The following is a 14766-nucleotide window of genomic DNA, read 5'->3' on the forward strand; positions in this document are numbered from 1 at the left end:
CCTTGGGCAGTGATGGGTGCCACTGTGGGTGCTTGGAACCAGTGCCTGCGTGATGCCAGCTGGCGGTGGCTGGGAGTGGCAGCGGTTTGCAGAACGCGCTGCTTACACCCAGGTCTTGAGCCTTCTTTTCAGAGGGGCCAGGGAAGTCACACACCGGGATCCACGTTTGCAGCCAGTGTTAAAAGAGAGCCGAGGAGGCACTGGGAAGGGAGGACAAAAAGTCCTAAACTGGGCCTCAGTCTGCAACCCTAGCCTGCCCTGACCTCCTAAGGGTTCTTGCCTCTGCCTCTTCTCATCCATCCTGCAAGACGAGTGAGATCTGAACTCCTTAGCTGGCGTTTTTGAGACCACTGCAACCTGCCCCTTAGCTACTTTTCCAACCATAGCTTTGGTTAACTCTCCTTATAAGCAACTGGGCTACAGCCAGGCTCCAGTCTTCCCCTCTCCTCCTATTTCCTGTGCCCAGGACATTCCCCACCCCTCCTACTCAACCTGTGGAAATTGAGGTAATTCTTCTTAGAAAGTTCCAGGCAGGGGAGATGCCTGGGTGGCTCAGTCGGTTGAGCTCTTGATTTCAGCTCGGGTCACGATCTCATGGTTTGTGGGTTCGAACTCCACCTCAGGAGGCACCTGACAGCACTGAGGCTGCTTGGGATTTCCCCTCTCTCTCTCAAAATAAATAAACATAAAAAGAAAAAGTTTCAGGGGTGCCTGGGAGGCTCAATCCGTTAAGCATCTGACTGGATTTAGGCTAAGGTCATGATCTCGCAGTTCAGTTCGTGGGTTGGAGCCCTGCATCCGGCCCGCACTGGCAGTGTGGAGCCTGCTTGGGATTCGTTCTCTGTCCCTCTCTCTGCCCCTCTGCAGCTTGCTCTCTAAGTAAACTTAAAAAAAATTTGTTTTAAGTTTCAGGCACACAAAATGTTTCATAAATGTTTATTATTTATCATCTCCCATGGATCTTCTAAGTCCTAAAATTTAATGCCCCTGAGTTATCACTCCCCAGCTGACGAGTTCTCAGAAGAAAAAGCCCATGAGAGATTTATCTTCGTGGTTCCATGGCTGCCTGGCACAGCACTGGGCTGGAATAAGGTAAATTAATCTGTTCAATAGACGTAAACAGGACGCTATTTTCTGGCTGCCCCCGGTGCGCATGGCTCCCCAGCAGGCACTGACTGGTCTCCAGAGCGAGGCCGATTATTGGGCGGCGGAGACGCAAGCGACAACACCACGAAGGGCTGCTCGGAGCCGGGATCGAGGGCAAGCCGCGCGGGGCCGCGGCGGACAATGTTGGAGGCCCCACCCCCGGAGCCCCGCCCCGCCCCGCCCCGCCGGCGGCCGGCAGCCGGCGGTCGGTCCCGCCCCTCGGCGGCTTCTGGCGGAAGTTCACACCCTTCGCGGCGGCGCTCGGCCTCGCACTTCCGGCGGGAGGATCCGGACCGTAGCTCCCGAGACCGAGGTGAGTGGGCGCGCGGCGGGGCCCGCGCGCGCTCCCGAGGGCGGGGCCGGCCGGCCCGGGCCGGGGAGTGGGGTCTCGGCCGGGCTCTGCGGGGCGCGGCGCGTTCCGGCTCCTGTCCCTTCCGGGTCGCAGTGTCGGCGCCGTGGAGGGGGCGAGGCCTCCACGCGCCCTGCCCGGCCGCCCGCCGCGCGTTTCCCGGCGCTGCCTGCGCCCCGCGCGACGTCCCGGGGCCGGAGCCAGGCGGGAACTGCGCGGACGCGGCCCGGGCCGCCGAGAGGCCGCAGCCCGCGGCGGGGTGGGAGTGCGGGGCGCGCAGTAAACACGTGGGCAAACAGGGCAACGTCAGGTGGTGGGAGGTGCCGGGAGCCCGAGTCGCGGACCCTTGAGGAGGGTTCGGGCGAGCAAAGGTCTAGGGAGGAGGGAACGGCGAGTGCAAAGAACGACACGGGCGGGATGGGTTTGGCGAGCGGCCAGGGGCCAGCGTGGCGGCGGCCGCGGCACCGGGATAGACACCGGCAGAGGCCAGATGGTGGGAGGCCTTCCCCGCGGGCCCGCTCGGGGGTTGGGATTCGCCCTGGGAGGGCGTGGCGTGCTTTCTGTGTTTAAAGCCTTCGCCCCTGCTGCCCTGCCTCGTGGACTCCAGGCTGTCAGGAGGAGGAAGCGAGGACACTAGTTAGGGGACTGCTGCAGCCGCTAGGTGAGACATCAGCGTGGCTGAGGCTGCCGGGCCCCCACCGAGGCGAAGTCAGCTGGGCCACTGGGATATGGGAGCAGGAACGGACAGGATAGGGTTTGAGGAAGGAGGGAAAGAGTGGGCAAGGATGAGCTCATCGTTGATTTGGGGGCTTGCGCGTAAGTAACCAGGTTTGTTATGCTGGCATTCGCTAATGGTATAGGTTGGGGGCACCTTCAGTTTGAGGTATCTCGAGTGGAGCTACCAAGTAGACTGTTAGATATGCCAGCCTGGGAGCTGGCAAAAGAGGGTAGGGCAAATGAAAAGGATTTAGAAATCACTGGAATGTCCATCAGATGGGATGAGATGACCCAAGAATGAAGGGAAGAGAAGCCAGGGTCCTCCAGTGCTCAGGCGGCCAACTTGTACAGGTTGGTTGATGAGAAGGAGCCAGCGAAGAAGGCAGGGAGTTCGGAAAAGGAGTCCAAGAAAGGAAGAAAAAGCAGGACAGTGTGGTGTGGCAGCCAAGAGAAGGTTTTCCGCGGAGGAGGAGGTGGTCAGTTGTGTAAGGTGCTGAGGGAAGCAGAGACTTGATCCTCGGAGAGGCAGCCAGGAGGAGGGTGTGGTGACTCGGAGCAGTGGGGACAGACTGGGAAGGAGTAGGGATGGCAGGACACGGGGCCCTGGGGGAGTTTGTTGTAAAGGGGCCAGGAGGGGGTGCAAGCGGCTGCTGCCACAAACCAGCATCCAGTTTTAGACTTGATGCTCTCGACTCCTCTCCCAAGAGGCAGATGAGTTTATCCTCTGTCGTGGATACACTGTTGTGGAAACTGAGGTCCAGCGTTCAGGTAATTCAGAGGCCACCAGGTAGTAAAGGAGCCAAGACTGGATCCCAGGTCTTTCTCACTCCAAGCCCACACTTGTAAGCGCTAAACTGCACTGCCCAGGTTACAGCCACACAGAGTGAGGGGGGCCAGGTGCTACGGTGCCCTCCCCTGAGGGGGCTGCTGCTCCCAGCCAGGCTGCCCCCTGGGGAAAAGTAAGGCCGACATAGAATTCCTTTCTTGGCAAATGTGATTTGAAAAAGAGCATTTGCCCCTTTCAGGCTGGTTTCCCTTATCCTGAAAGAAAGGCAGGGATCTTGTCAGTTACCTGTCTCTGTCTCCAGGGCTGGGTATACAGTGGCACTTGATAAATGCACATTGAGTAAGTGGCCAAATGATTTCCAAGAGCCCTTCTGGCTGAAGTCTGATCTTGCGTTTGGGGTTAGGTGACTCATAATAAGAGAATGAGTGTTGTTAACTTGGAGACCGTGCTCGCCGCGGGCTGGGGTAGTCATGGGGACTTTTTGGAGGTGGAGGACCTGGACTGGTGAAGGCAGGGTAGGCCGTGAGCAGGGCGGGGAGGCGGGGTGCACAGATCGCAGCGTTGGAACGGGAACTGCACCAAAAGCAGAAGATGCAAGAAGTTGACTCACGGAAATGTGTAGACTGCCCCGGCTTGGGAGCCATGGGTGGGGAACCCTGGGGAGCGAGTGCTGGAGGATATAACGCCGTGTGGTTGCCTGTGCGGTGTAAGCAGGCATGTTCTCAGCAGGGAGCGGTTTTGCCCCCCATGGCCTCTGGCCCCGTCTGGAGACATTTTTGGTTGTCACAGCTGAGGATGAGGGGCCGTTATGGGCATCTACTAGATGGAGACCAGGAACGTTCCTAGACATCCCACAGGGCACAGAGAATGATCTGGCCCCACCTGTCCGTAATGCCAAGATTGAGAAACCTAGGTATAGGGAAAGCGTGTGGGCCTTAAGACCTGTTAGGTGTAGGTTTGGTGCCCGTGTGCCCCACTCCCCAGCTGGGCAGGCAGGAGCCTGACCTGCAGGAGATGTGGGGAGAAGGGGAGGAGACTGCGCATCGTGTGGTGGGGGAGAGGATGGCAGCCCGGAGGGCAGTGGTGGAGGACAGGAGATGTGGCCAGATCGGGGATGTTTTTGAAGCCTGAGGTGACAGTACTTGCCGATTGCACGTGGGCTGAAGGAGAGAGGAATCAGGCTGGGGACGAGATTTGTGGCCTGAGCCCCTAGGTGGACGGAGGTGTCACTGGCTGCGGTGGGAGGAGGGGCAGGTTTGGACGCCTGCTGGGAAACAGGAGTCCTTGCTGGGCAGGCTAGGGGTGGGTGCCGGACACTAGGCATCCAGATGCGGACAGACAGTCGGCCACTGGCTATTCCTCTGGAGTTGACGACGAGGTCAGAGGAAGGGCTACACGCTGGGGAGATGTCAGCTTATTGCTAATAAAAGGTAATGGGCAATAAAATGTGTTTCGATGTGTAAGTTCCCGAGTCCAAGGATGCTAGAAGCCGCGAGGAAGCAGTCCATGCTTTCACCACCCCACAGAACCCCCGGGAACGCGGTAGCTCCTGTGCTCATTGCCCCAGCCACGTTTGAGCGTGACAGCTCAAACAGCACGTGTGCCACTGCTGTGGATGTCGTGGTTTCTCCAAACTGTTTATCAAAAGCAGTGCCGTCTCCTCGGTGTACGTGGCAAACGAATTTCAGTGCCTTGTGGAACCACGGAAAGACTGCTCTGTGTCACATGTAAGACAGTTGGGGTCTGGGGACACCTGGCTGGCTCAGTCAGTACAGCGTGCAAGCCTGGATCTTGGGGTCATGAGTTGGGGCCCCACGTTGGGGGTAGAATTTACTTAAAAGCACACACACACAAAGCACACACACACACACACACACGCACGCACACACACACAGAGTTGGGTTCTAGATTCAGGTAATTTTAAGTAAGTCTTCTACCCTACAAAGGATCCAGAGTGAGTCTTAGTTATGTGGACTGTCTTCCCCCCTCCTCCACCCCCCACCCACTAAAAGCTAGGAGGGTTCTGGGGCGCCTGACTGGCTCTTGGTTTCAGCTCAGGTCATGATCTCACAGTTCATGAGTTGGAGCCCCACGTCAGACTCTGTGCTGACAATGGATCCTGCTTGGGATTCTCTCTCTCTCCCTCTCTCTCTCTCTCTGCTCCTCCCCTGCTCACATGCCATCTCTATCAATATAAATAAATAAACTTGAAAAAAAAAAAGCTAGGAGAATTCCCCCAAAATACCACCGGCAGGTTCCAAAGCTCCCCTGGAGAGACCAGCAGCCCCGGGGGGGGGGGGTATCCTCTGGGCAAAGCCTTGTGCTGGCTCCCACCTCGCCTTGGGGGAGGGGAAACGATAACCCGGCTTCCCTGTCCAGAACTGAATGCACTTCCTCCTTTCGGAAAGGGCTGGGGGTGGGGAAAGTAGATGTCTGAGCAGATGGTTCTTGGAAGGCTTTAAGAAGGTGGCGGCACTGGAGCAGGTTGGGAACCTCTCCGAGGAGGAGATGGGGACCGGAGGGACGCACAGATGAAGCAATGGGCAGGATAGCTCGGGACCTGGGTCCGCCCGGTGTCCGCAGAGCCCACACGCTCTGGACACTCGAGTCGCCTGCATCGATAGGCTGGGAGCGGTGAGGTTTGGCAAGAGCCTCAGGCGGGCACGGCGACTATGGGAGTGCTTGTTAGAGGCTGGGGGCAGGGAGGTGTTGGTTTCCTGGTCCATTTTTAACGCCTCAAAGACCAGATCAGCCCCCAGAGAGCCACGTGCCCGGTGTCTTGCGCTAAGTCATCGAACCGTATGGACAACTCACGATGTGCCCGGTGGGTGTAAGACTAAGGGGCACGGTGGTCCCTGTCTTCACGGAGCTCACAGCCTCCCAGGGGACAGAGACGTCACTCAGATGACCACGCCCCCCACAAGGGCACTGAAGGAAAAGTAAGGGGCCGTGAGAGCAGCCCCATCACAGGGTAGCCCCCGAGGAAGCGACATTTGAGCTGAAGTTGACTAGGACCAGGTGAGACAGGGATGGAGAAGGGTGGCAGTTCCATTCCTTCAGGTGGTAGGAAAGAGCCTGTGTGTTTGGGGAGCTGAGGTGGCCGGTGGGATGGGGACAGAGCCCAGCAGGGACAGATCGGGCCGTCTTAGCGGACAGGAAGGCTTTTGGTCTTTATCATAAGAGCACTGGGAGCCACTGAAGGGCCGACGTCTGATCTGACATGATCAGATTGACGTTCTTAAAAGGTCACTTTGGTGGCAATTCACGGAGAACGGCTCGAGGCGACAGAGCTGACGTGATTGGAGCTCCCGTGAGCGCCTGTGCTGGGCTTGGGCCCCTTCCTGCTCCTGCTGAGTCCACTCTGGCCTGCCCCTTGTGGGCAGGGGTGGGGTGGACCGGTCAGACAGCCCTCTTTCCTTTCCATTCTTCTAGCCTCCGCCCTGGGGACGTGTGAGCCCTGCGTCCACTTAATCATGGAGAGGGTTGGCCTGGGCCACCAGCCCCTTAGGTGAGGACTCTGCCTGGGGCTCCGTGGACGATTCTGAATCATGGAGGCAAAGAGGACTCCTCCGGCCAGGAGACCTTCCTGTTGAAAGTTGTGGCCCAGCTTGGCCGGCCCTTCCTGCCAGCTGTCTTCGGGAGAGGCTCCCACCGACCCAGAGCTAGGGGGTTGCGGCCTCCCCGGATGGGGAGGTGGGCCTTCGACGTGGCCTTTGTGTGGAAGGCGGTGTTGACTCTGGGGCTGGTCCTCCTCTATTACTGCTTCTCCATCGGCATCACCTTCTACAACAAATGGCTCACCAAGGTAATGGGGTCCTTGCCGGGCAGGGGGCTGGGTGGCAGGTGACTGTGGCCGTGGCTACAGCGACCCCTAATATTTAGCAACAGGACGGCACAGGCTTCAGCCAGTCAGACTGGAAGCCAGTCACGCTGGTGATGGGACCGGGCCCTAGAGCCCCACCGTGCCCAGGCTTCCCCTCAAACGGGCGGAGGGAGGGGAAACCGGGAAAGGGGGAGGACTGAGGATGAGTGGGGGCACTAGGGAGGCTTAAGGCAGCAGCTGCTCACCGGCCAGTGGAGAAGCGGTTCGGGGTTTTCATGACCGGTGCAGCTGAGCCGGCCGCACAGGCCCTTCCTGGGGAGGGGCCTCAGCAGGAGGCCGAGGGCGGTGGGGACGGCGCCGTGCCCGCCACCTGCTCTCTGGGTGACTTCTGAAATTGGAACCACACGTCTCTTGTCTCCAGTGATTATAACGTGGGTGAAAGCCCCCAGGCTGCTGCAGACCCTCGGGAGCCACCCGGTTGGCGTCGCTGCCACCGGACGGGGGGACGGGCTGCGGGCAGGCTGTAACCCGTGCTGGGCGGTCTGTGCTTTGGGCCCCGTAGAGCTTCCACTTCCCCCTCTTCATGACGATGCTGCACCTGGCCGTGATCTTCCTGTTCTCTGCCCTGTCCAGGGCGCTGGTTCAGTGCTCCAGCCACAGGGCCCGCGTGGTGCTGAGCTGGACGGACTACCTCAGGAGAGTAGCTCCCACAGGTACAGGCCTGCCTGGGGCCGGGGCAGAGGAGGGCACTTGGAAAGCCACGGGCCAAGAACACGAGGGCTTGGTGTCTCGGAGCCTAGGCCCTCCCGCTCCTCTCTTCCTGCCTCCCCCCCCAGCCCGGCCCTGCTTCTGCCTCTTATGCACTCCCCAGCCCCCCGCCTCCCACACACACACAGTGCTCGCACTCTCGTGCACGTGGAGGCAGCAATGGCCTTGTCGTCGTCTGGCCCTTCGATGTGTATGCTGAGCCGACACCTGCCCTGGAGACGGCAGTGAGCCGAGTCCCGTCCCTGTCCTGGCGGTAGTGGGATGATGAGGGGTGCCTGGGAGCCCAGAGGCACCAGCCCAGGCCCAGGGGGAGGCTTCCCAGAGCTTGGGCTACAGCGGCCGAGGCTTCGGTGCGTGTGCGGGTCTGAAAGGGAACTGAAAGCGTCTCTGGACGCCGAGACTCAACGCCGGTGAGGGGAAGTGGGAGAAATGAGGGGGTGGCAGGGACAGACCCTGGAGGACCCAGGCCTCCAGGACGAGTGTGCCTCTATCCTGAGGGAGGGGACATTCACACATTCGCCGTGTTTAGCCACTGGGAACTCCCCAGTCCTAATGCTGGAGCGGAGCCCCCTGCGTTTTGTGGCCAGGAGTTGACCCTTCAGCTGCTGTGAAAGGAAGGCCCGAGGGCCCCAGAGAAAGCCGGGGTGTTCGGGGCAAAGCAGGGAGCGCTCGGGGGCCTCTCGGAGGTGTCTGAACAGCCGGCGCTCGCATCCCGGTCTGCCCTGGCTGCATGTCCGGGGGCGCCCCTGTCTCCACAGCACTGGCAACAGCGCTTGACGTGGGCTTGTCCAACTGGAGCTTCCTCTACATCACCGTCTCGCTGTGAGTACCGGCCACACCCCGCCGCCTCCGTCCAGCCTTTCGCGCGCACCCTGCCGGCGGGCCAGCGCCGTACCCCTCTCTGGGACCGGCCCTTGATCGCCGCTCCTTCCTGACACCCAGCGGCTCTCTGGGAAGCTGCCAGCCTCTGCGGTCAACTTAGCTCGCAGGGGTGCTGTGCCTGCCTGCCCGGCGGCCCCGGGGGGAGCCAGGGACTCAGAGTGGTGACCGTATGCAGGGGAGAGAGGGCACTGACCGGTGTGTGGTGCCTGTGGCTGCGCAGAAGGGCAGGTGTGACCGTCCTCTCTCATCTCTGACTCTGCACTTCAGGGAGCACAGCCTTTGCCTTCTTTTTCTCCTCTCCTCCTTCCTTCCTTATCCCGGTCTCCACGGAGGAGCAGGTATAATAGGACTGAGTGAGCTCAGCGTCCAACCCGCGGCCTTTTCTCTCTGGCGGTAGCAAGAGTCCTCTTAGGCCAAGATTTCTTCTGATTAAAGGTCACGTCATCAGTCCAGATGACTCAGGCTGCCTTCCTGTGGTCTTCTGTACCCAGATTGCCCGGCTGTCCTGAGCAGAGCCAGCTGCCCTCAGGGAAATCAGAGGTCCCCCGGCCTCCCGCCTTTTCCAGCAGTGTCCGTGGGCTCCTCTCCTGGTGGCGGGTCTGAGCCCTGAGCCCTGGGGGTGCATCGTGGGTACTTTGTCCTTGCAGGTACACGATGACCAAGTCCTCCGCTGTCCTCTTCATCCTGATTTTCTCGTTGATCTTCAAGCTGGAGGAGCTGGTGAGGCCTCAGCTCCCCTGGTCCCTCCTACCCCCACAGATGCTAAGAATAAAAGGGAGGACTGGGCAGTAGCTAATCACTGTATGCGACAGAGGAAACGAGCCCAGGTGGCAGTAACTCCTGTCGCTGAGGAAGGACCTAGGACAGGCCACTGCTGATAATACTTAGCAACTGGCGTGGCAGGTGGAATGACCAAAAGAATGACCAAAGGAGAAAGGGTTCAAGGTCAGGGACCAGGCACAGCTGGCCCTTTGCTATAACCAAAGGAAAGCGCTAAAGAAGTTTAGATCAAGGAGGGATGCAGGGTGCATGACTACTGAACGTCAGCCATGCCTACATTGATGGGAAGTTGCTGGCCGGGACCCCCAAGGTCGAGGGGGCGAAGGGTTTCCTGCCTCAGGGTCAGCCAACATGGCTACCGAGCCTAAGCTCCAGGTTTGAAGAACGCAAGAGCCCACAGTTAGTTGCCACTGCTTCTCATCCTAATAGCGCGCAGCGCTGGTCCTGGTGGTCCTCCTCATCGCCGGGGGCCTCTTCATGTTCACCTACAAGTCCACACAGTTCAACGTGGAGGGCTTTGCCTTGGTGCTGGGGGCCTCGTTCATCGGCGGCATCCGCTGGACCCTAACCCAGATGCTCCTGCAGAAGGCCGAACTTGGTGAGAGAGGGGCCTGGGGGCACCGGGCAGGGTGGGGGCAGGCCAGGCCAGGCCTGGCAGCTCACCCGTGTCCCCATTCTGCAGGGCTCCAGAACCCCATTGACACCATGTTCCACCTGCAGCCACTCATGTTTCTGGGGCTCTTCCCTCTCTTTGCCATATTTGAAGGTAGGTTGGGTCGTCCATCTTGGCGGCCCCTCGGTACAACAGATCCCCGGTCCCTGCTCTGAGCCCAGCCCTGTGGTAGCTGCAGAGTTTACAGACATCAGAGGTGTAGTCCGTCCCTTGGTAGTGCCTGGTTCAAGGGCCAGACAGACATTAAACCGGATGGCTGGAATCCAGCATGATAAATGCTTACACAGAAAGTGTGTATGAAAGACAGCAGATGATGATGACAATGGATGCGGACAGGTGTGCCAGGGCTCTTCTGATCATACGCCCCCAAAACCCCACGTGGCCGTACTATCATTATGCCCATCGCGCAAGTTAAAGAAACAAGTGGGGAGAAGATAACCTTGCCCAAGGTCCTGTGGTTCATAAACAAGCCAGCATTTGGTTCCAGCAGCTGGCTTCCAAGTCCTTCGTGTTAACCATGATGTGTTCTGTCTCTTAGAAGGAACGGAAGGCCGTGAATTATTTCAGGATGCTAGGGTGGAAAGCCAAGTCAGAAAGGCTTACCAGGCAATGTATTTTGGAGGCTGGATGGGACTTTGACAGGCCGATGGTGGCGGAACAGTAGGTTGGGACAGGGGGAGTGTGCCGGACTTTGTGCGGCCAGCCCTTGTACAGGAGTCTGGGCTGGTGAGCAGTCCCGCCCACCATTGCCTCCCGGAGAGGGGAGAGGCGAGGCGAGGCGCGGCAGGGAGAATGGTCTAGGCTGGCAGTGCACTCCATGTCCTTCCTTCCTCCCATGTTTTGAGATTAGTCTTTGTCGCCTGTCTGTTTCTCCTTCCTCCCAGAGTCCTTTCTGTCCTCAGGGTCATTTCAGAGCATTCTGTCCCACATCCATTTCAGTTTCAAGCAGTGAAGCGTCTCAAACCTCTCTGAGAAAATTATTCTGCAGCCCCGTTGTCCAGGAAACTTCTGCAGCCTCGTTTTTCTCCTTTTTAATGTCTCCCCCTCCCCCCCCCCATTCCTTGTGCCCCCCGTGCCCACAGCTGCTGCCTCCTGTCCTGGCTGTTTACACTGCTCCCCATCTCCGCAGACCCTCATCCGAAAGCCCTGATAGTCGTCACTTAGCAAAGCTGCGTGGATTTAGCTCCTTTAATCTTTTCTGGTAAATTAATCCCCCAAGCGCCTTCATTACTTATGTTGCTCTTTCCCGAATTCCCTTCAATTTGCCGACGCCTTTGCGGTACTGCTGAGCCCAGCACCAGACAAGATGTCCTACATCGTGAGGCTGTTTGCCTGGGAGGGACCGTCACTCTGCATTTCTTTGGTGCTTCCCTCCAAAAATCTCCCAAGTGCCTGGCCACCCTCCATCCCCCCCCCCCCCCCCCCCCCCGCCCCCAAGTGTCTCTGCTGTGCCTAGCTCGGGCCGTTCTTGTGCAGACAGACCTGCAAAATCACTCTCTGAGAGGGGTGGTGTTGGAGGGCCGGGAATCCTCTGGAAGTCGAGCAAACTTTGGTGTGTGGGTGCCCATGCGGGTGTCTTTAGAATGCTTTGTCCTATATTTGCGTGTGTGTGTATACTTTCTGAGAACTGTTTGTCACATTCTACTTTCTGAGAAACGCTGGGCTTGTCGAAATGCTCTCATTTTATCACTGGGGAAACTGGTCCTGAAAGAGGACACATCTCAACCTAGTGCCACAGCTGGGTGATAGCAAGGCCGGGGTTAAAGCGGGGAAGGTTTGCGAGGATAAGACTCGTCCCTGTTGGTAGGTGGCCCAGGGCATTGACAGTCCTCACGGGGTGGGCTGCCCGCCTCCTCTCTTAACCACAGCAGCAAGGGCCACATGAAGTCGCCCTCCTTCCCAAAGACAGGTACATACCGTGGGAAGGGACAGGTGTTTCCGGCCGATGTTCTGTGAAGTGCCGTGCTCCCTACCTGAGCCCAGTGGCTCGGAAGCCCTCCACGTGGCTCCCTGTGAGACTCTCTGGGAACCATCACTGCTTCCCCGGCCCCCCAAGTGTCAGGCCATCTGCCGCAGGGTTCTCTTCCTTGCCTGTCCTGTCCTCTGGGCCTCGGCCAGTCTGCAGGTGCTCAGGGGGCGTGGCTGCAACAGTGCTGGCTCTTCTGCTCGCCGGGCAGGGTGAGGCCACCCAGGCAGGCTCACCCAGGACGCGGCCTCCCGCTGTCTCCCCCCTCTGCTTTCAGGTCTCCATTTGTCCACGTCTGAGAAAATCTTCCGTTTCCAGGACACAGGGCTGCTCCTGCGGGTACTAGGGAGCCTCTTCCTTGGCGGGATTCTCGCCTTCGGTTTGGGCTTCTCCGAGTTCCTCCTGGTCTCCAGAACCTCCAGCCTCACTCTCTCCATTGCTGGCATTTTTAAGGTACAGACTTGGGGGTGGCCCTGGTCCTGTCTTAGGGTGCAGCCCCCAAGCTCAGTCGCAGCTTCGGTCCCAGCTCCCGTGCCCCAGGGCCCTGCAGAGGAGACGGAAGTGCCTCGTTAGGGTGCCGTGTGCCGTGCTCCTGTCTGTAACTCCCATCGTGGCCGCAGCTCTGGGGGTAAGGGCGGTCATCCCCGTTCCACAGATGGGCTGATCTACCCACAGATACCCAGCCAGTGTGTGCCCGAGCTGGGATTCGGACCACCAGGCCTGGGACACATTCTCATTTTACCGTGAATGCCGACTCTGGCTGCCTGGCCGTGGCCTGCAGTTGGGTTGAGAAACCCCATCCAGACTCATGGGGAAAGAGTTCGGTGATTGATTGGTGATGCCTGCCGTGGTCAGAGTAAGGGGCAGTGCTAGGCATGAGTGACCTGTGTTTGCCTGTCTTGCCTTTACTGCTGCCTGGCCACACGCATGCCTCTGCTCTCAGCTTCCCCCTCCCCTGCCGCCTCTCACCCCACCCTGCTCAGGGCCGTGGGGCGGTGCAGTTTCACCTTGACTAAGCAGACACAGGTGCTGGACTAGTGTTGCCCAAACCCAGAACCGTAAGTCTCCCCAAGGGGCTTAGATGAGGCGTGAGCTGTGGTTCTCAGAATGAGCCGTCCCACCAGCCCCATTTGCAGCCACTATGTATGGCAGCCACCACGTGAAGAGCCCTGTGGCCAGCGTGTGTCCCGCGGAGCCCTGTGACACTGCATTCTCCTGTGGTTTTGTCGGGCTGTCCATCCTCAGGTGTGGCCGCCCTTTATTCCTGCGGACAGGGCTGTGGGCCAGGCACTCTGCTCCCAGCCCCGAGTTTGGTTTGCCCCCCCCGAGTTTGGTTTGCCCCCCTCGTAGCCCTGACGCGACAACTATGCAAACATCTGCTTTGTCGCAGCTTAGCGGCGCGAGGGGAGGAAAGCCCTGCGGGCAGGCCTGATCTTCTGGGCGCAGGGAAGCCCCTTTTTTGCCCAGCTGGCCAGCCCGCCCAGGCCCCGGGAGTTCGGGCAGGTCAGGCTCTCCCCTGTGGTGGTGGCCTTGCCGTCCACCCTCCTGGCAAAGGGGCCACCTCCTCCTCCTGATCACTTGCCCTTCCCGCCTGTCTGCCCTCAGGAGGTCTGCACTCTGCTGCTGGCAGCTCACCTGCTGGGGGACCAGATCAGCCTCCTGAACTGGCTGGGCTTCGCCCTCTGCCTCTCCGGCATATCCCTGCACGTTGCTCTCAAAGCCCTGCACTCCAGAGGTAAACCGGAGCCCCTTCCCGAGGCCTCTTTTCTGAAGGTGTTCTCCTCGTGACTCAGTCCCTCTGCTCTCCCCTCCACCCGGCCCTGGGTCCCCAGCCACCCAGCCAGGAAGAGGCAGGTGGCCCTCGGCGTGCCCACAGGCGGTTCCAGCCCGGTGGCGGTCCGCACGGCTCAGCCGCCTCCGTGTCGGCCACCCCTCCGCCAGGGAGTAAGCCCGGCGATCCTGCCAGAAGACGGGCGGTGTCCTGGGAGCGGGCGGGGGGTGGGTGGGGGCCTAGGCGACTCAACACCCCCATCAGGGCATGCCGAGGAAAGCACGAGTGGTCTGCAGCTGGCTTCTCTCTGTCTCCAGGTGATGGGGGCCCTAAGCCCTCGAAGGGGCTGGGCTCCCACCCCGACCTGGAGCTGCTGCTCCGGAGCGGGCAGCCAGAGGAGGACGACAATGAGGAGGAAGAGGCGTACTTCGTGGCCCAGGGGCAGCAGTGACCAGCCGGGAGACCAGCTTGGAGGCAGGCCTCTCCCCGCCCTCACACCTCACAGCAGCTCGGGGACCCAGGGGGCCCTTCGCGGCAGCTGGGGAGCAGCGGGCCAGGCCTCTCCCAGGCCGGGCCTTGGGGAGTGCGCGACCGCCTGGCGGGGCTCGCTCGGGGAGCTGAGGAGACTGCGGGGGTGCGTGTCGGGCCAGAGCAGGGCCGAGGCCGTGCTGGAGGCCCAGCGGGACGAGGGAATGGGCGGTCCTTGGCCGCTTGCCAGGCTCTGGCGGCCAAGGTGGTGCTTTCCGGGGCACAGCGGGTTTCTTGGGGCACTGGGTTTAGACTGCGGAGCGCTTGGGAAGGGGAGAAGGAGAGGCTGGAGCCTCATCACCTGGACAGCGTCTTTTCTCAGAGAGCAGATCTATTTATAGTTTGGAAATAAAGGATTTACGGTCCGCCGGCCACTTCGTGTTGCCTGGAGGCATGGGGGCAGGAGGGGGTGGCGGGGGCCTCACTCTCGTTCCTGGCTGGGGCTTCTGCAGATGACTGGGCAGACTCCGGGCTTCCCTGCATCTCTTGGGTTCCTCTGAGCCCCTGGGCCCTCTCTTGGGGCCCCAGCACACCTGCAGGCAGGAAAAAAATGTATAGAGTGGTGTTCTGGGGCGT

General features: G+C 60.0%; 1 protein-coding gene across 5 annotated transcripts; it reads left to right on the forward strand.

Annotated features, from left to right (window-relative positions):
- The first annotated feature begins 1346 nt into the window (after positions 1-1346).
- On the forward strand, positions 1347-14555 carry SLC35C2 (solute carrier family 35 member C2). 5 transcript variants are annotated; one of them, XM_045444388.1, is made up of 10 exons: positions 1347-1459; positions 6432-6804; positions 7385-7535; positions 8349-8412; positions 9120-9192; positions 9682-9850; positions 9935-10018; positions 12169-12344; positions 13497-13626; positions 13980-14555. In XM_045444388.1, exons 2-10 carry the CDS (start codon positions 6685-6687, stop codon positions 14111-14113), a joined length of 1101 nt encoding a protein of 366 aa, XP_045300344.1. In that variant the 5' UTR covers positions 1347-1459; positions 6432-6684; the 3' UTR covers positions 14114-14555. The 5 variants fall into 5 exon arrangements, with proteins under 5 accessions (XP_045300344.1, XP_045300345.1, XP_045300347.1 ...); XM_045444389.1 differs by lacking the exon at positions 7385-7535; XM_045444391.1 differs by lacking the exon at positions 1347-1459 and having other exon boundaries at positions 6692-6804; positions 7456-7535; positions 8349-8562.
- Positions 14556-14766: the final 211 nt, after the last annotated feature.

The sequence above is a fragment of the Leopardus geoffroyi genome, chromosome A3, assembly GCF_018350155.1.
Source record: "Leopardus geoffroyi isolate Oge1 chromosome A3, O.geoffroyi_Oge1_pat1.0, whole genome shotgun sequence".
Lineage (NCBI taxonomy): Eukaryota > Metazoa > Chordata > Mammalia > Carnivora > Felidae > Leopardus > Leopardus geoffroyi.